The sequence below is a fragment of the Odocoileus virginianus genome, chromosome 6 (genome assembly GCF_023699985.2).
Source record: "Odocoileus virginianus isolate 20LAN1187 ecotype Illinois chromosome 6, Ovbor_1.2, whole genome shotgun sequence".
NCBI lineage: Eukaryota > Metazoa > Chordata > Mammalia > Artiodactyla > Cervidae > Odocoileus > Odocoileus virginianus.
In genome coordinates this window covers 10,986,762-11,011,746 of record NC_069679.1, presented here as the reverse complement: position 1 = coordinate 11,011,746, position 24,985 = coordinate 10,986,762, and the positions used below count along the sequence as shown (strand labels likewise).

Here is a 24,985-nt window from a genome sequence, read left to right as displayed (position 1 = left end):
TCAGAAAAAAAAAATACCAGAATCAGCACAGGTAGACAACTTGGATCTAAGGGCTTCTTCCCTGGTGGCTCAGATGGTAAAGAATCTGCCTGCAATGCAGGAGACCCTGGTTTGATCCCTGGGTAGGGAAGATCCCCTGGAGAAGGGAATGACTACCCACTTCAGTATTCTTGCCTAGAGGATTCCATGAACAGAGGAGCTAGGTGGGCTATCAGGCATGGCTGACTAACGCACACACACTCAAGGGCATATAAATTCAATTTATTTTTTCAAAACTCCAACTCCAATAAAACACTTTTGAGGATCAAATTCACTTACCAGCTGTCAGTTTTCAAATTACAGGGGACTAGGAATTGCATTTTCAGAACAGTCCCCAGGGGACTCTTATGATCAAGCAATTGTAAACCCTGATATAAGGTATGCATAAATTCTACATAGATTAAAACCTGCTACCAGTGGAGCCATTATCATGGTTAAGGACAATAATCCCTGAAGTCTTTGCCACACAGAACAGTTCAAATGAGAAGATGCATATTGTTTTGTGAATTTAGGAACTAAAGTTATCAGATCAGGATGTGTGGAGGGGCTTACAAACCTCTCTCCTCTTGCTCCTCATTGCAGTTGCATACCAAGTGTGCAGAGGTCCTATAAGCACTGTCGGCCTGGAAGGAGGCACAGCTGAGTTGGAAAAAGATCCTGTTAACTTTTTGCCTCTTCCAGTAGCTCGGACTGCAGGCTGTGAGCTGTTCTGGAGCAGAACACCAAGGGTCTCCCTCTTCCTTCACTTACTCATTCTAGGACCTCCTTTTTCCAAAGAGAGATCTGAAAGGATACATGCACCCCATGTATCACTGCAGCACTATTTACAGTAGCCAAGACCTGGAAGCAACCTACATATCCATCAACAGAGGATTGGACAAAGAACATGCGGTATACTATGTCCTTGGGATTCTCCAGGCAAGAATACTGGAATGGGTTGCCATTTCCTTTTCCAGGGGATCTTCTGGACCAGGGATTGAACCTGGGTCTCCAGCATTGGCAGGGAGATTCTTTATCACTCAGCCACCAGGGAAGCCTCACAAAGGAATTAAAAAAACATTAAAAAGCCATTAAAAAGAACAAAATAAAGTCATTTGCAGCAACATGGATGGACCTAGACATTGTCAGCAAGAAGATCAAACCAGTCAATCCTCAAATCAACCCTGAATACTCATTGGAAGGACTGATGATGTTGAAGCTTAAGCTCCAAGCATTTTGGTCATCTGATGCAAACAGTCAACTCACTGGAAAATTTCCCAATGCTGGGAAAGATCGAGAGCAGGAGAAGAGGGCGTTAGAGGAAAGGATGGCTCGATGGCATCACAGATGCAATGGACATGAACTTGGGCAAACTTTGGGAGATGGTGAGGGACAAAGAGGCCTAGCGTGCTGCATTCTATGGGGTCGCAAAGAGTCAGACACAACTGGGCAACTGAACAAAAACAGACATTGTCATACTGAGTGAAATAAGTCAGAGAGAGAAGGAGAAATAGCATATGATTCCCCTTATATGTGGAATCTACAAAGAAATGATATGAATGAATTTACCTCCAAAATAGAAACACACTCTCAAAGAATGAATTTATGGTTGCCTGTACACACTGCTATATTTAAAATGGATAACCAACAAGGACCTACTGTATAGCACAGGAAACTCTCCTCAATATTATGTGGCAGCCTGGATGGGAGGGGAGTTTGGGGGAGAATGGATACATGTATATGCATGGTTGAGTCCCTTTGCTGTTCACCTGAAACTCTCATATTGTTAATCAGCTATACTCCAATATAGAATTAAAAGTTCAAAAAAAATAATAAATTTAAAAGAGATCTAAAAAAGAAAGGGATGAAGATTCCAGGCAGATCTTGAGTGGCTGTTCTATTGCACCCCTGGGTCTCTCCTGAAAGGGAAGGTGACAAAGACTCTCTTTGCAACCCCATGGACTATACAGTCCACGGAATTCTCCAGGCCAGAATACTGGAGTGGGTAGCCTTTCCCTTCTCCAGGGGATCTTCCCAAACCAGGGATCAAACCCAGGTCTTCCGCATTTCTGGTGGATTCTTAACTAGCTGAGCCACAGGGAAGCCCCAGGTCTCTCTTGGCCCAGCTCAGATGCCAAGAGCCTTCTGCGTGGTGTTCTTTTACAAGGATGCTGCTTTCCAAGACCCCATTTCTTGAGTCAAAAGATATTCTTTTGAAATCCTACTGTGGCAAATTAACACAACAGATTATGCTAAGTCACTCAATCAAGAGGTTTGTGAAAGCAGATTGAGGTTTTATGCATATCTATGGCCCTATCCCTAGTTTCTGGGTCACATTTGAAGGGTTGAGATGAAATTCATTATGAGCTAAATGTGAAAAAGTGGCAGGGTTTCGACATACTGACATTTCAATAGCTTTATTTATTCATTTAACAAATCTTTGGATGCTTACTATCTATGTGCAGGGCGTATTCTAAGAGACATATATAGGGCAGTGGATCTCAAACTTCAGTGAATTTCAACGTCACTTGGAGGGCTGGCTTGGTAAAACACAAAGTTCTGAATCATGCTGAGAGCTTCCTAGTCAGGTAAAGCTCAAGCTGTTAGTCTGGCGACCACACTTCGGGCACCACTGCACCGGAGCACTGCCAGAGCCAAGTACCTAATTTCACAGGACGCACAGTGTAGGGTGGTTATGCCAAAGAGAGCTAAGGTGGAGACTTCAGTCGTCTGTGCGAGGCAGGCAGGGAGACGCGCAGGGAGCCCAGAAGCCCCTTAAGCTGCTATCTGTGCCTGCCACCCCCAGATTCAGCCACAAACTGTGAAGTCAGACGTGCCGCGCCCCTCCCCTCCTCCGGGCAGCCTGGAACGGAGCGGGCGGGAGGAGGCAGCCCCGGCACGTCCTCGCCGGCTGGGGCCGCGCGAGCCGCGGGCGCGCACTGTGGGGATCGGGGGTCGGGAGATCGGGGGATCGGTCCGGGACAGGCCCCTGCGGGAGGACAGCGGAGCAGAGTGCCTTCCCCCTGCGCGGCCCCGCCTGCGCGGGCGCACGCGGTGGCGGCTGCGGCGCGGGGCGGGGCGCCGCGACCCCCGTCCTTCCCCGGGCCGAGCGCTCGCGCCGCCCCCGCCCCTCGTCGCATTAGCCGCCGCCCGGCTGGCTCGGCCTCGCGGCGCGGGGATTCGGCCGCGCCGCAGTCCCGGCCGGCCCGCGAGCCATGGCCCAGCCCGGCGAGGAGACTCTGCCGGGGCCCGGGACCGCGGTGCAGATCCGCGTCGCCATCCAGGAGGCCGAGGACGTGGAGGAGCCGGAGGACGAGGAGGAGGGGGCGGAGGCGCGGGGCGCCGGGGACCCGGCTCGGTACCTCAGTCCCGGCTGGGGCAGCGCCAGCGAGGAGGAGCCGAGCCGCGGGCACAGGTAGGCGCGGCCCGGGCCCGGGTGGTAGCCACCGACCCCGAGTCCTGGCCGAACCCGAGCTGGGGGGCCGCGACAACGCGGGCACGGCGGGTCTTCGGCCCCGCCGCCGGGCGCTGCCCCTGGCAGTCCCGCGGAGTCGGAAGCGGCTCTGGGCGGTCGTCGGTGCCCGGGTCCGCAGTCCGGCAATCCCACCAAGACTCCCGGGGCCGGCGGCGGGGATCTGAGGGGCCTGGACGTGGGGCATACTCTGGGACCCGGGGAAAGTCCTTCCTGGGCCACACTCGCCATCTTCTCTCCAGAGGAGACTCTGCTTGCCTGCTGAGTTCAACCAAAGACCCTCCAAAAAAGCCTCACTCAGCCCAGCCTTCACTTCCGGAGCCGCCCCACCTCCCCAGGAGAGTGGTCCCACCTAGCCTTCACTGCCACCGTTGCTCTGAATGCTTCTCAGTCCGAATGGGGCCGGGGGGGGGGGGGGGGGGGGGGCAGGCCAGGCAGAGTTGACACTTGCTGCTGGGAGATCCGAGGACGGTTGATTTCGTGGTGTAGAGAGCTCACGTGCCGCGATTTGGGATCACTTCAGGGCATGCTGCTTCATCCTCCTCTGCTGGGGGATTCCCGTTTTCATTCACCTTCTCCAGATTTCTAAGCGTGCATCATCATCTTGCTGCCTTGGAGTGGGGTTCCTGGGTAATGGGTAGTCAGTCTAGCGCAAGAAACCACCCGTCTAACCTCACCTCTGGGCCCTCATCTCTATTATTAGCCAGAGACCTTAGTCTTGTGTCCACTAACACCCAGGCTTCAGGACTGTGATATTTCTAACTGCTGTTGAAAGGAGATGCGGTATGGAGCATCCATAGAAATGAGGGTAGGGCAGTGATAGAACTTGTAAATTCTGGGAAATTCTATGAGGCACTTCTTAAGAGCCCTTTTTCCTCCGGGACTCAGTGCACACACATTGAGCTGTCAGAGCTCTGCAGAATTATTCCCTGGCAGGCACATTTTTACTTCATTGGGAGAATACTTAAGGGTTTGAGGATACAAACCCTAGTTCTGAGGGGCCAGAACTATTCCTTTTCACTACCTGATGTTTTCATAGTGGAAGAGATCTGGGTTTAAGGACCCAGAGTTTCAGGGCCATTCAGAGATATTCTAGGAGGAAAGTCCAGCCCAGCTGTTTAGTGCAGGAAAGCTGAGCCATAGGAGATGACACATGAGATTAGCACATAATATCAGTACTTTACTGTAAAGTCAGATTTATTCATTCACTCAGCTCTGTGATGAGTTTTTCTTTTTTCTTTTCCTATTTGTTGGCTGTGCATTGCAGCATGCAGGATCTTAGTTCCCTGAGCTGGGATTGAACCTGGGCCACCTGCAAAGTGAGGAGTCCTAACCACTGGCCCACCACCGAAGTCCCCATGCTGAGTATTGAGAGTATAAAAATAATGAGTCACTGACATCTCACAGTCTTGAAAAGGCAGTTACCTAGTCAAAATAATTTCAGAGTTTGTGTCAGATAGCCCAGAGAGACGTATTCTGCTGCCTTTATTTGCCTATGACTGTGGCAAAGAGCTGTTACCTATCCTGGGGACTACACGTTGAGACTGTACCATTAGCAGAGATCAAAGCCCTCCTTATTTCCCTAGGGAGCCCTAGGAGAACACTGGCCCTTCTTTTAGGGGGTAGGGGCTTCTTATCCTCACCCCCAACACTCTCCCTCCAGAGCTATCCTCTCTCCCAGCTCCAGGGGCTGGAGTGTCGTGGAGTATTCAGCCTGAACCCTCCTGCTGCCCGCTGGCATAGAGTTGACCCCAGATAATCCCTGGGGCTCTTCAGGGTGATGGAGCTGACAGAGCCCAGCAGGCAAACCCCCAGAGCACAAGGAGAGTGCAGCCAAGAATAGGAACCACGCTGTCCCCTGTTTGGGCCAGCCTGGCACAACAGCAGCCACCACCCTTTATGAATACTTCTGGGCTCCCAGAGCCTTCAGGAGAAAGCCCAGGTTCCTAAACCCGCTGGTTGAGGTGGGCATCCACCCACATCATCCCTCAACCCATCGCTTCCTTCCCTGCCTGTTTTAACAATTCCTGCTCCCCAGTGCCGAGCCCCTCCAGAGCCCTGAACACAGAGTGCTGTTTTGTGTCCCTGTATCTTTGCACTCCCACCTCTGATCCCTCTGATTAATTTCTAGTCACCTTAAAACTGCATCATCCCCACCATCCTCAATCCCTACCCCAAAGCCAAGTTTGTGTTCTCTTCTTTGTGTTTAGTACTCTGTACACACCACAGTGCTAATTTTGTCTCCCTCATAAAAATATGAGCTCCATGAATTCAGGGACCACATTGACCTTGGTATCACTGTATCCTTAGCTCCCCAGCACAGCACCCGGCACCTAGTGGGTGCTCTAAATACCTGTTGAATGAATGAGTGTCTCTCTCATCACAGTCACTCCAGGAAGTTGAAATAGTTGTGTGTTTCTCCTCTTCTAGACAGTGAGGTCTTTGAAGGTAGCAACTTTGTCTTAATCTTCTTCATATCCCCAGTACCTAGCCCAGTACCTGACTTATCCCTGAGGAACAGGGAAAAAATGGAATTAAGGAAAAATCTTTATAACCCCCAAATGTTCACTAGTCTTACCCCTCACCTTGCTTTCTAAAAAAGTGTCTTTTCTCTTATTCTCACCTTTTTAACATAAAAAAATCAGACATAAATGTGAAAGAGAAGTAGTGTGAGCATTTGTATACCTACAATCTAAATTAAACAGTTGTTAGTATTTTGCCATATTTGTTTGACGGATATATAATGTGTGTGATTTTTCCCTAAACTATTTGGAAGTATGTTATACACAAGATTTATCCCCTAAGTACATCATTTTGTAGCTTTTAATAATGACATTTTCCTATAAAATCATGATACTGCTATTGCAACTAAGAAAATTAACCATTTTTGTTGTTATTCAGTCCCTTAGTCGTGTCTGACTCTTTGAGACCCCATGGCCTGCAGCATACCAGGCTTCCCTGTCCTTCCTGTCCTTCACTATTTCCCGGAGTTTGCTCAAACACATGTCCATTGAGTTAGTGATGCCATCCAACCATCTCATCCTCTGTCACCCCCTTCTCCTCCTGCCCTTAATCTTTCCCAGCACCAGGGTCTTTTCCATTGAGTTGGCTCTTTGCATCAGGTGGCCAAAGTATTGGAACTTCAGCTTCATAACCACCTAATATAATCCCTAAAATAATCTGATAGCCAAGTTCCATATTCATGTTTTCTCTAATTGTCCCACATTACATTTTACAGCTGCTCTTTTCCTCTTCAAACCAGAACACAAGCCAGATCAAAACAGTCGCCTATTATCTCTCTTTAGAATCTTTTAATCTAGAGCATCCCCACTTTTTAAAATGGTTTCCTATTTTAGAAATAAGAGCCCAGATGTCTTGATGAATGTTTCACTGTTTGAACTGGTCTGGTTTTATGTTCTCATACTCTAGCTTAACTTGCTCCTTTGTACCATGTGTTTCGCATGAGCTCAAGTTAGTGCTAAAGGATTGGTTAGATTCAGTTAAACATTTTGGCAAGAACAATTTGGGGGCACTACCATGAACTTGTCCTATGACCACAGGCAGCATCTGGCATTTGTGATGCTAAACTTGACTTCTTGATTAAGGTGATCACTCCACATGTGGGCTTCTAATGGATTTTTGACTTTTCACCTAATGGTGTTAGCATCCATTGATGATCGATGCTTGCTTACTTGAGTCAGTTCATTGGAAGTTACTCATTGATGATTTTCTCATTTTATTATTCTTGGTACATTTATTAGCTGACATTCTTATGTAAAATAGACCTCTCCAGGATCATCTGGGATTGAGCAAGTGTTCCTCTTAAAGAGGCAAGCAGATGGGGAGGTGGGAGGGAGATTCAGGAGGGAGGAGACATATACTTATGGCTGATTCATGTTGTTGTATGCAGAAACCAGCACAGCATTTTAAAGTAATTAACCTGCAATTAAAAAAAAAAACAAGCAAAAAAGAGGCAAGAAGAAATGAGCACTTCCTTTCCTTTTCCCCTCATTTGTTTTATTTAAAGTTTATTTAAGTTTATTTTTATTTTCTTCCAGTTTTATTGAGATATGATTGACTACAGCATTGTATAAGTGTAAGGTGTACAAAATAATGGTTTGACTTGCTTAGATCATGAAATGATTACCACAATAAGTTTAGTGAATATCCATCATCTCATATAGATACAAAATTAAAGAAATAGAAAATAATTTTTTCCTTGTGATGAGAACTCTCAGGCTTTACTTTCTTAACATGTTTCATATGTAGCATATATCAGTGTTAATTATGTTTATCATGTTGTACATTAGATCTCTTGTACTTATTTATCTTATAACTGGAAGTTTGTTATCTTTTGACGACCTCCATCTAGTTCCCCCTTCTCTCACCTGTCCTCTGCCCCTTGTAACCACAAGTCTAATTTCTTTTTCTGACTTTGTTAGATTGTTTTTGAAGTATAGTTAACCTCTAACACTATGTTATTTCCTGTTACATTATAGTGATTATAGTGATTCAATGCTTCTGAACATTTCAAAATGATCACCACTTAAGTCTAGTTATCATCTCTCACCAAACAAAGATATTACATAATTATTGACTATATTCCCCATGCTGGACATTTCATACCCGTGACTCATTTATTTTGCAGCTGAAAGTTTGTACCTCTTCATCTCCCTCACCCATTTCTCTCCTTCTCTTGCCCCCTCCCCTGCAACCACCAGTGTGTTCTCTGAATCTGTTTTGTTCTGTTCTGTTCACTTGTTTTTTAGCTTCTACATGTAAGTGAAATCATGCAGTCTGTGTCATTCTGTGTCTGACTTATTTCATTTAGCATAATACCTTCTAGTTCCATTCATGTTGCAAACTAGAAGATTTTATTCTTTTTTTTAACGATTGAACAATATTCCTGTGTGTGTGTGTATTCCTCATCTTCTTTATCCATTCATTTGTTTATGGATACTTAGGTTGCTTCCACATCTTGGCTATTTTCGATTATGCTGTAGTGAACATAGGGGTGGATATATCTTTTATAATTAATATTTTCATTTTCTTCCAATAAATAGGAGTAGAATTGCTAGATCATATGATAGTTCTATTTTTATTTTTTAAGGACTCTCTATCTTGTTTTCCACAGTGGCTGCACCAACTAACTCCCCACCAGTGGTGATGACGGTTCCTTTTTCTGCATAGCCTTGCCAACACTTGTTGTTTGTTGTCTTTTTGATAATAGCCATTATGACAGCTGTTAGGTAATATCTTATTGTGGTTTTGATTTGTATGTCCCTGTAGTGATGCTGAGCATTTTTTAATGTGCCTGTTGGCCATCTGTGTGTCTTCTTTGCTTTCTGATACTAGATATTCTAGGCTTAATTTATACTTTTGTCATGATATGTATCCCTTTCCACAGGAATCCCTGTTTTTCCAAATACTAGGTGGGAGGTTTTTAGAAACCAAGGCCTGGAATTAAAAGTGCTAATCTCCACTGGGGCATTATTGCTTTCAAGTCCTTTCAATAGAGCTAGGAAATATATTTTTAACAAATAAGTTTATATTGATAATTCCAATTCAGATTTATATAATACTAAATATCAGTATGAATAATAAAACCACTAAGAATACCTGCCCTTCATATAACAAACAAAACATCTAGGTTTCTTTCTCTCTGTGATATTTCAAGGCCATTGCACAAGGCTCTCTTTTCCCTGTTCTTCAGTTCAGTTCAGTTCAGCTCAGTCGTGTCCGACTCTTTGCGACCCCATGAACCGCAGCACGCCAGGCCTCCCTGTCCATCACCAATTCCCGGAGTTTACTCAAACTCATGCCCATCGAGTCTGTGATGCCATCCAGCCATCTCATCCTCTGTCGTCCCCTTCTCCTGCCCCCAATCCCTCCCAGCATCAGGGTCTTTTCCAGTGGGTCAGCTCTTCGCATGAGGTATCCAAAGTATTGGAGTTTCAGCTTCAGCATCAGTCCTTCTAATGGACTGATGGACCCAGGACTGATCTCCTTTAGGATGGACTGGTTGGATCTCCTTGCAGTCTAGGTGATGTTAATAGAAGCTTTCATTTATTAATGCCAATTGTGTGTCAAGGTTGTAACTATGTACCTTGTATACATTATCTCTGCTCTGCACCATAAACCATTATTTAGACATGGAGAGACATTCACTTGCTATACTTTTCCTAGGCCCTAGGAAATATGCCAGAACAGCATAGCAGAAGATAGGATTAAAGAGGAAGGAAGGACATGATCTCTGTAATAAATATGTAGGAACCCATGGACCAGCCATACATAGCATGGAGCCCTTCCATCTCCAGTGGATCTTCCCAAACCAAGGATCAAACCCTGGTCTCCCACATTGCAGGCAGATTCTTTACCATATGAGCCCTCAGGGAAGCCCTGGAGCCTCTGCTAGTGGCATCCAAAATGTATTTATTCTCGTGATGCCTTTTCCAGAGTTGGTATGTTCCTGTATATCCTATATATGTTTTTAGTCTGTCTTCTCAAAATTCTGTCTTTTGAATCTTCCCTCATGTTTTTAAATTGAGTTATCAATTTGGTTGCCTTTTTGAACCTTTTCAGATTCACTATCTTTTTCTAGAGGCAAGTCAAAAGGAACATCACGTAATGATACTGGGTCCTAGCGTTTTTCATAAATGTTATTTTCTCCTTTGTGTTCCATATTGCTGTACATTATTTTCCTGTCCTTGGTGACTAAACCACCACATGTTAGACTCTCCACAAGGATAGACAATGAGCCCAAGAAATGTTTTCTGTATTGAAAGTCTTAGGAGAAGCTCATTGCTCCACCATTTTAGTTTGGCTATTTTTTTTTGTAAGGTATCATTTGATTAACTACTCAATTAACATCCAAAGTAGCTTGAGATTTTTTGAGAAAAATCAGCCTTGGAGATTTTATGCTGCCCTTGTTCCTCCAAATAATTTACAAATATAATAAATATTTCACCACTGGTCTGTGCAGCCCAGTTATCTGTTTAAAATGTATCCTTTATTTCTATGCTTTGTTTCCATTTCTAGCAGGTTTATAAGAATATAAGAACTCATCACCACTCCCAATTTATAATGCTTTATTTAAAGCAAAACAATAATGTAAACAGAAAACTTTTTCACAGTGAAACCCACAAACTTTATCTCTAAAAGAATCCTGATAAGTGATTTGCCCATACAAAAACAATTCATCTTACCTTGGTGATGCTTTTTAAATTTCTGCTGTGTGCAAGACTCTGGGTAAAATGAGAAAAATCAATATGAATCCTACCATCCCAGAACTTAGAGCTCAGGGCACTAATAAGATATGCACACAAGTAGCTCTTATACAAGTAGACACAAGTACTTGGAGAAGTTGAAATTGTTCTCTTCCTGGGAGAGTTCCATTTGAGATGGATCTTGATGTGTGGCTAAGATTCAGATCTGAGAGAGAGGGGTATTCACGGAGATGAGAGCTGAATGCACAAAGGCATTGAGTCCAGAAACCTTGTGCTACTTAAAGGGAACTGTAAGTCTTTTATTTGCTTCAAAGGATCTGCGTGAAAGGAGACAGAAGTAAATTTGGAAGCTGGCTACAGCCAGATTCTAAGTGAATCTGAATCAAGAGCTAAGGATTTGTGCTTTTATTTAATAAGAAATAGAAAAATTATTAGTACTAATGCAGAGCAGTGGTATTTTATAGCTGTTCTTGAAAACGTATAATAAAACACAAAATAGAAGAGACTGTAGCCCAAAATACAACAGGAAGTGGCAGGAGGTGGGGAGAACCCTAGAAAGGCTGTTGTAGGGAAGTATGCAGAGGATGCAACAGTGAAAAGGGATGCTGATATATGAGAGGTAATTTAAATTCTTCCTTTAGAACAGTTGCCTAGTCTCTCTGCCTGTCAGTGAAAGATAGCAAGCAACATGCCCTTTACTTCCCAGGGGACAAGAAACCAGATAATTTTCTAAAGGAATTGAATGAACTACATGGTGACCTCGGGCTGCTAAGGTAGAACTGGCACCTGTTATAAGGCTCCTACTTAATGATTCCCTTCCTGCTCACTCTGAAGCAAAGTCTGCCATTTGGCATGCCCCGCCCACATGTGGAGAGCCGCCTAAGGAAGAAAAGCGACAGGAGTATACAGCGAGAGGAGCCTGCACACCTTAGACCTTCGTTCTTCTAAATGAATAGCTATGAACCATAGCTCCATACTCCTTATGTATGGACTTCCTTCCAAGCTGTGCAGTATGGAAGGGGAGGAAAAGGGGTCATTTTACACTGGAGTCACCTGACAAATACTTACAGTCAGGTGGTCAGGGTCAGCATCCACAATAATCACTCATGTTGATAGTTTGTACTGTATGACGGGATGAGAATGGAAATTTACATCTGTGGCCCTCTTCCCCAAAATTCATGTCCCCGTCTAAGCGTGAGAAAAATATCAGACAAATCTGAATTGAGGGACAGTCTGCAATATACCTGACCAGTACTCCTCAGCATTGTCAAGGACATCAAAAGTGAGGAAAGTCTGAGAAAGTGTCATAGCCAAGAGAGAGACACAGTGATTAAATGTAACATGGGATGGAATCTTGAAACAGAAAAAGGTATCAGGTAAAAACTAAGGAAATTTGAATAAAGTATGGACTCTAATAATAATGTATCAATACAAGTTCATTGTACCATACTAATGCAAGATAATAGGAGAATTCTGGTGTTGGATATGTGGGAAATCTATGCTATTTTCACCAATTTTCTGAATTCTAACCTAATACTATTATAAAACAAGTTAATTAAAAAAATTTTTTTTTAAAGAAAAAGACGACTTGTTTACCTGTCTTGTGAAGGAAATCAATGGCATGAAAATTAAATGGGAAAACTGACCCCAGAGGATATAGAGGCAACACTGTTGAAAACAAAAGAGACTATTAAGAATTACATATACTCCAGTTAGTACCCTGAGAGAATTTAAGATACTGTATCCACGAAACGGCAACAGGACCGTGTGTAAAACAGACAATGAATGGGAAGCTGCCGTATCGCACAGACAGTCAGCTCGGTGCTGAGACAACCTGCAGGGGTGAGTTGGGGAGAGGGTGGCAGGGAAACCCCAGAGGGAGCAGATACATGTTTACACTAGGAAATAAAGGCACATCTGATAAAATTTGGGAAGTTGGAAATGTAAGAAGAGATGAAGGAAAAGGGGGGATAATAATATGCACATCCTATGTTATGAGGAGTTGAGAAATATTTTTAATGTTGGTAGAATAAGAAACAGAATTTTAAGTATATTATTTAAAAACACATGGAAGGCTAATAGAAAAAACCAAAAATAGCATAAAATTTAAAAGTTGGAAGAGGAGGCTTTGACCCCCCCAAATCCTTATTTTGTATAATAGGACATCAACAGAGAATTTTGCAAATTGCTAAGTGATATGTAGAGCTGTGAACTTATAGAACTATAAGGAGCTCTTATAGAAATTCAATGGTTGAACAGAGGTTGCTTCTAGGAAAGGGTGGAGTGGGAGATTGTTGCCTTCTCTCCAGGCTCTCTACTATTTTAATTTTTTCTATATTTATGTATTACTTTAAGAATTATTATTTTTTTTTAAGAATTATTTTTTATAAGCTATTAATCGGGTCCAAGGGAAAAGTGATGAGAACAGTTGGAATGAAAAAGAGAACAGATGGGAGACACTGCAGAATAAAATCAACACTGGATAACAACTCAGTTTGGGGGCAAAAGAGAAGGCTGAAAAATGCATCTTGGGTTTTTTGAGTCTAAGCACACAGAAGAGAGTGTAGGGAACGTGGTGGGACAATTTGGGAGGGAAGATATGTGATTATGACAGGATCATTGTACAATAATTAAAAAGTTGCCAATGTTCATATATAAAGACTATAAACTTCTTTAATGTTTGTGAAGGATACATGGTCTTTTGTGTTCAAAGGCTGTCACAAGAACCAGGAAACAGTGCAGCAGGCTCCCACATTTAAACTAGGCTTTCCTGCTCTTCCGTGATTCCCCTTGGGAGATGCACAGTTGCTCCTGAGAGCATCCATGCAGATGGGGGGGTCCTCTGAGTACAAGCAGCTCACCTCTGCACTCACACGGGGTTTTTCTATCACCTCCCAGTACTGCCCACCTGCTCTGGAATTTCTGGTTCCTTGCTCACCAGGTGCAAATAACCTAGGACTCACCTCCCAACACATTATGGATTATCTCCTGAGAGATGGTGTGAAACTAAGATGAGCTGCCCGTGTAGATTGTCTCCTGGTGAGCAGGCCTAGGCTCAGTCCTGCCTGAGGCTGAGCTCTGCAGAAGGCGGCAGTTTGATTCTGGGTATATTGATACTGAAGGAATATCAGCCTATCCACATGGAAACATCTGGCCGGCAGCTGGGCATTGAGGAGTGGACTTGAGTGAGAGCAGGATGGAGGGGTGGGAGGAGAGGCAGCCTTGAGTCAGATGACCCAGCCAGCAGCTGAAGTGTGGAGATTGCCAGGGGACAAAAAACCAAGGAAAGATCCTGGGGGATACCTGCATTTAGAAATGGGAGGGAGGAGAAAGACAAACCTGAAAGGGCAGTCAAATGGGAAGAAAAACTAGAAAAGAACAACTCATGTAAGTCCAGAGGGAGACTGTCAAGAAGAAGGTGACCAACTGTGTCCCATCGTATAGCCAGGGGCAGGAGACTAAGACAGAGAACAGGCACCCAGATAGAGCAAATTAATTTTTTGGTGGATGTCCAGACATGCAGATAAGCTTGAGGAAGGTCTGGGCAATCTGATTGGATGAATTTTATTTTCTTGATCAAGTTGGAGGTAGACTCATCTGCAGAGAGTAAAGTCTTCCCGTGGGAATAATGGCCTTGGGAAGAATGGGAAGATCTGGCATAGGCTTTGAAGAAATGGAGGAGTTGCATCATCTTCCTTTCATTATGTTTTATTTGCTGTGTTTTATTTCATTAGTGATAGCATCAACTGCTCTGGTTTGGGAGTAGGACTTCTTGGTCTATGGGTCCTTTTGATGGTCTGGTCACCTCTGATATTAGCCATTTGTCATAACTTGTCATTTTGCTCATACTCCTGAGTTCACCCAAAACTCTTTGCTGGTCATTATTGCACACATCACCACATTCCGTGCTATTTATTGTCACCCTTGTCAGCTGGGTCCAGAATTTCCTATGCATTTATAGTTATTTTACCTGGTATATTCAACCTCTGTTTAACTATTGTCTAGGGCATAAACTTTATCTAAAATCAAAATTTATCTTTCCATCTCGCATTAACCTTTTCCATTTCATTGTCCCACTGATACTTTTCCTGTGGCATGTTTTGAAGACCTCTTTTCTCAGTGTAGTTTACTATCCTAGGATTTGGCTGTAAGTAGGAGACCACTCCAAGTGTTCTTGCCTGGAGAATCCCAGGGACGGCAGAGCCTGGTGGGCTGCTGTCTATGGGGTTGCACAGAGTCGGACGCGACTGAAGCGACTTAGCAGCAGCAGCAGCAGGAGAAAACCCAAGTAACAAGTGAATTAAACAGATAGAATTTTATCTTTCTCTTATAATAATAATTCTGCAAGTAGGTAATTATATGAGTTGGTTCAGTAACTTGGTAATGTCAGAAAACCAATAATGAAAATAAACCAGGCCAAGCTGATTCTCTTGGCCTTTTCCTTATGATAGTAAAATTGCTGCTATTGCTCCAACCATTACATCCACACTCAGAACATATTGAAGGGGAAGGAACAAGGCCAAGAGATGTTCACTGGTATGCTATTGGCCATAGCGTGACAAATGGCTGCCATGTGTAAAAGAGATGAGAAAGTGAGCATTTAGTTTTTATAGCCTCCATAGTAAAGGAGGGTAAGTGAGAAAGAGTTTGCTATTAAATGTCAGGTGAGTCAGACTGGTGTCTGCCACAGCTGCTCTTTAGGACTTCTAAAATATTCAGCTTATCTGTTTAAGTTGCACTTGACCTGTTATCTCTAATGGGCTGCCTTAATGTATGCTCCTAGTTTTATTATCACATTTTTAAAAAGCCTTTCTAAAAAACATACTCTTAATCTCTGTTTTTTTTTCTTTTGCAAATGTACACATTTGTCTTGTGACATCAGTAAGGTGTTTTAAAAAACCACTTCCAAACTATCTACAGGCAAATAAATAAAACATTTCATTTTTAAAATCAACCAATGTCTGTATTTTATGCTAAATATAATTTCTGAATTTGAAAAATTAAGATAGATTTATTTACTTTTTTCCTCTCTTGCCAGAATATTTGATTTTTGTTCTCATTTTGACTCTTACAGAGTTGCTTTTTTTTTTTAAGATTGTGAGCCAGTGAAAATTTTACTGAAGTTGAAGGCCTTATGTGTATGAGTCTTTTGACTATCAACTGTCACATTCATAGATTCTTTTGCTTTATGAGCCCCATTTTTAATTGGTTGATTATTTATTTGAACTCTCTAAGCCCTTTCGGAGAAGGAAATGGCAACTCCAGTATTGTTGCCTGCTGGACAACAGAATCCCATGGACAGAGGAACCTTGCAGGCTACAGTCCACAGGGTCACAAAGAGGACACAACTGAGCGACCGAGCACGCATCACCCACCAAGCCCTTTGGGGAGCCTGGCCTGTTCTCCCAACACATTGGAAGTGCCTCGAGTGCTTTAGAAAGACTAGGATGATTTAGGGGGATTAAGTATGTGCCTCCATCCCAAGAGATGCTCTCTCTGCTCAGAACATGTTGACAGAAGCCCTGGGTCTGATGGTTAATGTTACTAGACATCAAACTGCCACAAAGGAGAGAAGTTCTTTTTCTTTTCTCTGGAAGTAATTTTTAACCAATCCTTTATATTGAATTATAAATAGTGTTTATATTATACATAATTTGTAATTAAATATACAAAAGAGAACTCACTTTTGATGACTTATAATAATGGTGTCAACTATGATGTGGATAACCAGAAATTCCTTAAAATATTATGAAGATTTTATAGTCTCTTCATGATATATTGGCCTTCTTAAAAAAAGCTTTGCCCAGTACTTCTTTGTCTAGTCCTGTGCTAATATTCTTGGAGAGAGGGAGAGGAAGTGTGTCCAGGTGGAGCTGCTGGGGAAGGGGATTCATTTAGAGGGGCCCCAGTGAATGAGATTGTTTCCAGATTCCATGCAGTGTCCCAACAAAATGTGGAAGGTATCATCTGAGCTGACTTTGGAGACAGAACATTTGAGTTTTAATCCTTTATCTGGCACTTATGACTGAATAAATGAATGTATCACTTACTGAGCTGTCAGGGTATTCATAGATATTTCCACAAATTAATCATTCTTCATCCAAGCCTATGAAGAAAGTGATCATCGTGAATCCCAATTTACAGCTAAGTGCTGAGTTGTGCCAGTGGAGTCCCTTGCACGCGTTGACTCAGCTAATAAACGCTGGTGTCAGGATTCAGACCCAGGCAGCCTAACTCTAGAACCCTAGGACTCTTAGTCACTCTGCTAAACCATCTTGTAGAGATAGGGGTTTGTGGGGTGGAGTGGGGAGGAAAGAATGAGCAGTGTGTATGAAAAGCATGCTGTCAACGGCAGAACAACAAACTTGTTAATAGACGGTTAAACAAAAACTTGATTTCTTAGCTAGTTGGGGGCAAACTGTCCCCTTGTGACCATGTGATTCTCACCTCTGAGGAGTCCAGTTCAGATATGAGCCATTACAATTTCCTGCAGCCACTCTAACAAAGAGCCACAAACTTCATGGCTTAGAACAGCAGCAGTGTATTGCTTCAGAGTTCTGGAGGCTGGCAGTCCAAGATCAAGTTGTCAGCAGGGGCTCGCTACCTCTTGAGGTGCTGGGGAGGTCTGTGCAGGCCTGTCCCCTAATTTCTGGTGGTTTGCTGGCAATCTTAGACACTCCTTGACTTCTGCCACATCCCCCCAACCTCTGCCTTCATTCATCCTCACACGGTATTCTCCCTACTCTGTGAGTAGAATAGGGCCCACCCCCCAACTCTAGTATGATCTCATCCTTTAGTTACATTTGCAAGACGTTTTTCCCGAGTATCATCACACTCTGACATATCGGGGATTAAGACTTCAACATATGAAACTTGGGGAGATAGAGTTTAACCCCTAACACTTCATGTCCCCTTCTGGTTTCAGTGGCGCCACGACAAGTGGGGGCGAGAACGAGCGTGATGATCTGGAGCAGGAGTGGCAGCCCCCGGATGAGGAGTTAATCAAGAAGCTGGTGGATCAGATCGAGTTCTACTTTTCTGATGAAAACCTGGAGAAGGATGCCTTCCTGCTAAAGCATGTGAGGAGGAACAAGCTGGGATATGTGAGTGTCAAGCTACTCACCTCCTTCAAAAAGGTGAGGCTTCATTCTCAGGAGCTGCTCTGAGGGTTTCAGGGGTGCTGTGGGTTGTGATTCTAAATATTTTTTACCTCCTTGAAACTGATAACTAACAACTTTTTATTTCCTCTGAGCCCTGAAAAAGAGGGAAAAAATGATCAAGAGAAGGGAATTAGGATCATTATTAAGAATGTCCTCCCAGAAACTACCTTGATGGTCCAGTGGTTAAGAATCTGTCTTCCATTACAGGGGACATAGGTTCAATTCCTGGTTGGGGAACTAAGATTTCACATGCCACTGGGCAAGTAGCCTGTGCTCTGCAACTAAGATCCTTCACAACCAAATAAATAAATAAAAAGAAAAGAATGTCCTCCTACACTGTTGAAAGGGTCCTGGGTATTGAGATAAATCTCAGCTGGTAGCAATTATGACATGACAGTACTTGTTCTTAGCAAAGTTCAAGGACTCTTGCTGGGCAAGTGGGTGGCCTGGAGGATGCTTTGCCAGGACAGGGGGACTCAGAGGCCTTGAGAGACACCTACCAGGCTTTGTTGTTCAGTCGCTAAGTTTTGTCTGACTCTTTGCAGCCCTGTGAACTGTAGCATGCCAGGCTTCCCTGTCCTTCACTGTCTCCTGGAGTTTGCACAAGTTTATATCCATTGAGTCGGTGATGCTGTCTAACCATCTCATCCTCTGTCTCCCCCTTCTCCTTTTGCCTTCAGTCTTTCCCAGCATCAGGGTCTTTTCCAATGAGTTGCCTCTTCGCATCAGGTGGCCAAAGTATTGGAGCTTCAGCTACCAGGCCTAGAAATATATGAAATCTAAGCTTTTCATTTGTGGAATTGAGTAAATAAGAGGTTCAGGGAGCTCTGGGAGATGGGCCTTCTCCAAGACTCCAGCCAGCTTTGCTGTGTAATGCCAACATCCTCATCTATTTCTCTGCTGTGTAGATCCAGCAACTGGGTTGTGCCTTTCCTACTTGTTGATGAGTTGACAGGCCAGTTGGAGTAAGAACTCGGTGTCTCCCTTGGGGGAAGTGTATTTATTCGAATGGAAAAACCCATGTGGCCTGTTGCATAACGGGATGTGTAACGAGTGGGTCCCAGCCCATTTGCCAGTGTACTTGGTTAGAGAGCCTGGAGGAGGGCTTTCCTCCCAGAGTTCTTCTCTGCCTTGCCTGTTAGAATTCTCTGCCTTCTTCTCTTGATCTCTTTCCTTTATTCATTCACCAAACATATTTATTCTATGTGCTGAGTGCAATGTTAGGCATAGGATATACAGAATGAATGTGGCATTCTCCGTGCCCTGGCAAAGTCCAATCAGAGAGAGAGACCAGTGAAGGATCACAATATGACCATCAATAGATCACATCAAGAGATCACCATCAATGTATTCACAGTAGACCATCAACCTGCAACAGAAGGAACTAAGTACTGTTTGGAGCTAATTGATCTGAACAGCTAACCCTGCTGGGAAGATTGAAAAGCCTTCCCAGAATTGGTGACGTTGAAATAGGATCTTGGAGGATGAGTAGGCGTTTTCAAGGTATAGGAGAAGAGAAGGGGCATTTCAGGCTATGAAGGAAAGCCTACCCTGCCTCCTCACAGTACTTCTGCCACCAGATATGAAGGAGGTTTCCCCACACCAAGCAATTCTGCTACATCAGCTGGACCTCCTGTGGTCTGACTCAGTTCTGGCACCATATGCTTGGAGATAGCATCAGGTCTCACAGGTTCAGGATTCTGCACCCCTCTTCAGGTGCCAGTCACAAGTAGTACCTCCCCAGAATCTACAACTTCTGTGCAACCTGGTTACAAATCAGAGGTTCTGATGACCCTTTGGCTTGGATTATTTGCTACAACAGCACACAGAACTTAGGAAAAAGCTTAATTATATTTACCAGTTTATTAAAGAATACGGTAAAGGATACAGATGAACCTCCAGATGCAGAGACACATAGGGAAGGGTCTGGGAGGGTCCTGAGTGTAGCAGTTTCTGTCCCCATGGAACTGGGCTATGACACCCTCCTGGTAGGTTGGATGTGTTCACCAGCCTAGAATCTCTCCAAACCCTGCACTTTTGGAATTTTTATTGGCCCTTCATCAAGTAGTCATGATCAATTATAACTGCAGTTCCTGCCCCTCTGCCCTCTCTGGAGAATGGCAGGCAGGGCTAAAACTTCCAAGCTTCAAATCACAACTGGTCTTTCTGGTGACCAGCCCCGCCCCATCCAAGAGCCCACCCAGAGTCACCTTATTAGAACAAAAGATGCTCCTGTGCCCTTGTTGTTTAGTCACTGAGTCACTGCCAACCCTTTTGGGACCCAATGGACTGTAGCCAGGCTCCTCTGTCCATGGGATTGCCCAGGCAAGAACACTGGAGTGGGTTGCCGTTTCCTTCTCCAGGGGATCTTCCTGACCCGGGGATCGAGCCCAGGTCTCCTGCATTGCAGGGGGATTCTTTACCACTGCACCCTCTGGGAAGCTCCTTCTTGTGCTCTTATCACTCAGAAATTTACAAAGGTCTTAGGAGCTAGTACCAGGGATGAAGACCAAATAAATATATTTCTTAGTATAAATCATAGTATCACACATGTCCAGAGAACAGTGAGCAAGCCCTCCCATCAAAAGTGTTTGTGGGGGACCCCGAAATGGAGCAATCAGTGGAATCATCTAGTACCTTCCTTTTTTACTCCACAGGGACTCTTAAAGTGAGCCTAATTTTGTTTCATGCTTCCCACATAGCTCAGTCAGTAAAGAATCTGCCTGCGATGCAGAAGACCTGCGTTCAATTCCTGGGTTGGGTAGATACCCTGGAGAAGGACTTGGCTACCCACCCCAGTATCCTTGCCAGGAGAATCCCAAAGACAGAGGACCCTGGCAGGCTACAGTCCGTGGGGTCACAAGAGTTGGACACAACTTAGTGACGTACTTGACTTGTATTTCGTTTCACTTTTAAGCTGCTACTTAACTGGATCTGTTTAGGAGAGTTCTCCTCTGTTGAAAACTGGTTGCAGAATAGACACAGACTCCCCGACACCTCCAAAATGACAGCAAAGACCTTTTTCATTCTCAAAGATTTCCTGCTGCTCATAATAGGAAGCATATATGACAAAGGTAGGGGCTTCCCAGGTGGCACTAGTGGTAAAGAACCCACCTGCCAATGCAGGAGATGTGAGAAATGCAGATTTGATCCCTGGATTGGAAAGATCCCCTGGAGGAGGGCATGGCAACCCACTCCAGTATTCTTGCCTGGAGAATCGCATGGACAGAGGAGCCTGGTAGGCTGTGGTCCATAGGGTTGCAAAGAGTCAGACATGACTGGAGCAACTTAGCTTGCACACACATTACAAAGGTACTAACAGGGCAATCACAGAGTTTCAAAAAGCCTTACCAAGCTCTAGTAATTGCACAAAGACGGCAGCTGCCTGGTTCCTCTTCCCAGCTTGTACCCGGACACTCCTCCAGGCTCACAGACCCAGGCCTGGGATGCTCAGTCCTAACTGAGGTTTTCCAGTGGCCCTGATTCCTGGCTTTGAGCAGCAGGTGCTGGGTCCTGCTTCTCTCTGGATTGGCCATGGTCTTCCAGCAGCTTCTCCAGCCCTCTAAGGCCGGGTTGCCGTGGCCTCCCCCAACACTCCTTGCCCAATCTTCCCCTCCTCTCCTGAGTGCTTCCTCCCTGAGCAGCATAGGAAAGGCTGCCCTGTGTTTCACCCCCACAGAGCCACTGTGTGGGTGTCCCATGACCCAGAACTGTCCCTTGGTCATCTTCTTCATGTTTTCTGGGTCCGTCATTGACTGTCCACCTGAAGTCCAGCCCTTTGCCTGGACCTGCTTCTCTCTGCCCTTGGCTCATGCCATAGTGATCAGCCCTGAGTCTGTGTGTAGGTGACTTTTGATTCTAGAACCCCAAGCCCCAGTCTGGGCCGTTTCACCCAGAGGCCACAGGACAGTGGACGGTGCCCTCTCCACAGGAGCTTGGCAGTGCCAGTTCCCACACCTGCCCTGTTTGGGAGCCCTCCCTTCTTCATTCCGGGAAGTTCTGTTTGAGTCAGGGTGCCTCTGCCCGCTGTCTGCACTGGCTCAGGTTACCCACCCCACCCACCTCCACTGGCTCTTTGGGATGACTCATTCTCCATGGCATTCCCTTTCCCGGAAGTGGGCCTCTTGAAAATTACTGTTTTACAGTATAAATATAGCTTCCCTGGGCTGTAGCACTGATACACACAATTTCCACTAAAAGGAGTGAGGGACTGTTTCATCATTCTCCTTGACACCCAAGTAGGATTTAATTCCTAGTCGAAACAGCCCACATCATTTTTAGGAGGTATTGAAAGATCTTGGCACCTTCTGTGTATTAAATGCAGAAATATCACTTCAGAGAAGGATTCGAATGTTAAAATCTCCAGATCCTGTCAAAATGGTAGCATGTAATATTTGAAATATGGATACCACATAATATTTATTGACTACTCTGTGAGCTGGACACTACCCTAAGTTTTATATAAATGTGTATCTGGGTGTAGATATGTATATATTTCTCTATTCATTTAATTCTTACGACAGTTCTATGAGGTAGGCAATATTAATATCTCCATTTTACAAATGAGAAAGTTGAGGTACTGAGAGAGTGAGTAAGTCTTTAGGTCTTACTGCCAGTCAGAGGTGGACCTTGAAATTTTGTATCCAATAGACTTGTTTCGGATTTAACCGCTCAACTTGCATAGAATAGAATATTTCCATCACCTCAGAAAGACCTGTTGGACATCACTGCTCTAAACCATACTGCCTTGTTCATAGTTATAGAAAGTGTGTTCGTTCACTCATTAGGTTTTCGAGCGCCTGCACACACCAGGTGTGATCCCAGATACTGGTGTTGCCGGGGTAAGGAAAGGAGGGAGGGAGATTAGAGAGGATGCCAGGAGGACAAGGACGATAGGTACCATTTCCGCTTTGCTCTGTGTTCTTCAGGTGAAGCACCTTACCCGGGACTGGAGAACCACAGCTCACGCCTTAAAGTACTCAGTGACCCTGGAGTTGAACGAGGACCACCGGAAGGTGAGGAGGACCACCCCTGTCCCCCTCTTCCCCAATGAGAACCTCCCCAGCAAGATGCTCCTGGTCTATGACCTCTACCTGTCCCCCAAGCTGTGGGCCCTGGCCACCCCCCCGAAGAACGGAAGGGTTCAGGAGAAGGTGATGGAACACCTGCTGAAGCTCTTCGGGACCTTCGGAGTCATCTCGTCAGTGCGAATCCTCAAACCCGGGAGAGAGCTGCCCCCTGATATCCGCAGGATCAGCAACCGGTACAGCCAGGTGGGGACCCAGGAGTGTGCTATCGTGGAGTTCGAGGAGGTGGAAGCGGCCATCAGAGCCCACGAGTTCATGGTCACAGAGTCTCAGGGCAGAGAAAGCATGAAAGCTGTCCTGATCGGCATGAAGCCACCCAAAAAGAAACCATCCAAAGAGAAGAGCCAGGACGAAGAACCCACCTCGAGCATCCACCTGAACAAGTCCCTCAACAGGAGGGTCGAGGAGCTGCAGTACATGGGGGACGAGTCTTCCGCCAACAGCTCCTCTGACCCTGAGAGCAATCCGACATCCCCTATGGCTGGCCGGCGACATGCGGTTGCCAACAAGCTCAGCCCTTCCAGCCACCAGAATCTCTTTCTGAGCCCCAATGCCTCCCCGTGCTCAAGTCCTTGGAGCAGCCCCTTGGCTCAGCGCAAAGGGGTCTCCAGGAAATCCCCACTGGCCGAAGAAGGGAGGCCCACCACAAGCGCCAGTCCTGAGATCGTTCGCAAGTGCACGGACTATTCCTCGGACAGCAGCGTCACTCCCTCTGGCAGCCCCTGGGTTCGGAGGCGCCGTCAAGCTGAGATGGGGCCGCAGGAGAAGAGCCCCCGAGGGAGTCCCCTGCTCTCTCGGAAGATGAAGACTGCAGATGGGCTACCGGTGGGGGTGCTGAGGTTGCCCAGAGGCCCTGACAACACCAGAGGGTTCCATGGTGGACACGAGAGGAGCAGGGCCTGTGTATAAATACCTTCTAATTTTAATACCAGCTCCACTGAACATCGCCTTTCTTTTCAAGGTCCTGACAAATACCTGGCATGACATTGAATGAAATTCATGTCCCCTTGGAAAGATTTTGTATACCTGTAGACCTCTTAATTTATATATTTGTAATGTATATGAATTGCCTGGTATGCTCTGGTTTTAAGACCATCTTCTAGTTCAGAACACCCATCCCTTCCAGCATGACCATTATTTTGATAATGCCCAACTTGTGTGAATGGCTCTTGCAGGGCTCTGGGACAGAGGCTGCCCAGAGAGAGCCTAGCAGTGAGTCTTTTCTTCAGGGCAGGATTCTGCTCTCCAGTGACTGAGCTGTCTTCAGTTGGCTGTGCAAGGGATTCCTGAATGCCCAAAGGAGTTCTGTTGTACAGCAGCAACTAATTAAGCCAGTAGCATGGTGTTTTATATGACCAAATGTATGTTTCCTGTCAAGTGAATAAATAATAAAACACCTAACTGGGAGTGCTGGCTCTGAACCCATAGGCTGTGCCTAGTGGAATCTGTGTGCATCTGACAAGGCGTGGGTCGTGTCATGAGGTTCCGAGGAGCTTAACAGAGACACATTTCCTGAATGTGCCCCAGAGCTCTCCTTGGGGCTCCTGGAAGCCTGAGAGGTCAGCAGAGTTTTTGCAGGTGTTCAGTCACTGTCATGTGCCCGACTCTTTGTCATCCTATGGACTACAGCATGCCAAGCTTCCCTGTCCTTCCCCATCTCCCAGAGCTTGCTCAAACTCATGTCCTTAGAGTCAGTGATGCCATCGAACTATCTCATCATCTGTCACCCCTTCTCCTGTCCTCAACCTTTCCCAGCATCAGAGTCTTCCAGTGAGTCAGCTCTTCACATCAGGTAACCAAAGTATTGGAGCTTCAGTTTCAGTATCAGTCGTTCCAATGGATATTCAGGGTAGACCCCCACAGTCTCTCATCACAATGAATTATACCCATCAAAGGCAGCTTAATATAGTCCACATTCTCTAGATGTGGTGCCCAGACCAGCAGCACTGATGTCATCTGGGAACTTGCTAAGAATGCAAATTCTCAGGCTCTGCCTCAGGCTGGCTGAATCAAAAGCTCTGG

The 24,985-nt window shown here is 45.1% G+C and overlaps 1 protein-coding gene across 2 annotated transcripts; it reads left to right on the top strand.

Annotated features, from left to right (window-relative positions):
• The first annotated feature begins 2,885 nt into the window (after positions 1 to 2,885).
• LARP6 (La ribonucleoprotein 6, translational regulator) lies at positions 2,886 to 24,364 on the top strand. Of its 2 annotated transcripts, XM_070468736.1 has the most exons (4): positions 2,886 to 3,433; positions 17,642 to 17,852; positions 22,805 to 22,891; positions 22,982 to 24,364. In XM_070468736.1, the coding sequence occupies exons 1-4, from the start codon at positions 3,234 to 3,236 to the stop codon at positions 23,870 to 23,872; spliced, it is 1,389 nt and encodes a 462-aa protein (XP_070324837.1). In that variant the 5' UTR covers positions 2,886 to 3,233; the 3' UTR covers positions 23,873 to 24,364. The 2 variants fall into 2 exon arrangements, with proteins under 2 accessions (XP_070324837.1, XP_070324836.1); XM_070468735.1 differs by having other exon boundaries at positions 2,890 to 3,433; positions 22,805 to 24,364.
• Positions 24,365 to 24,985: the final 621 nt, after the last annotated feature.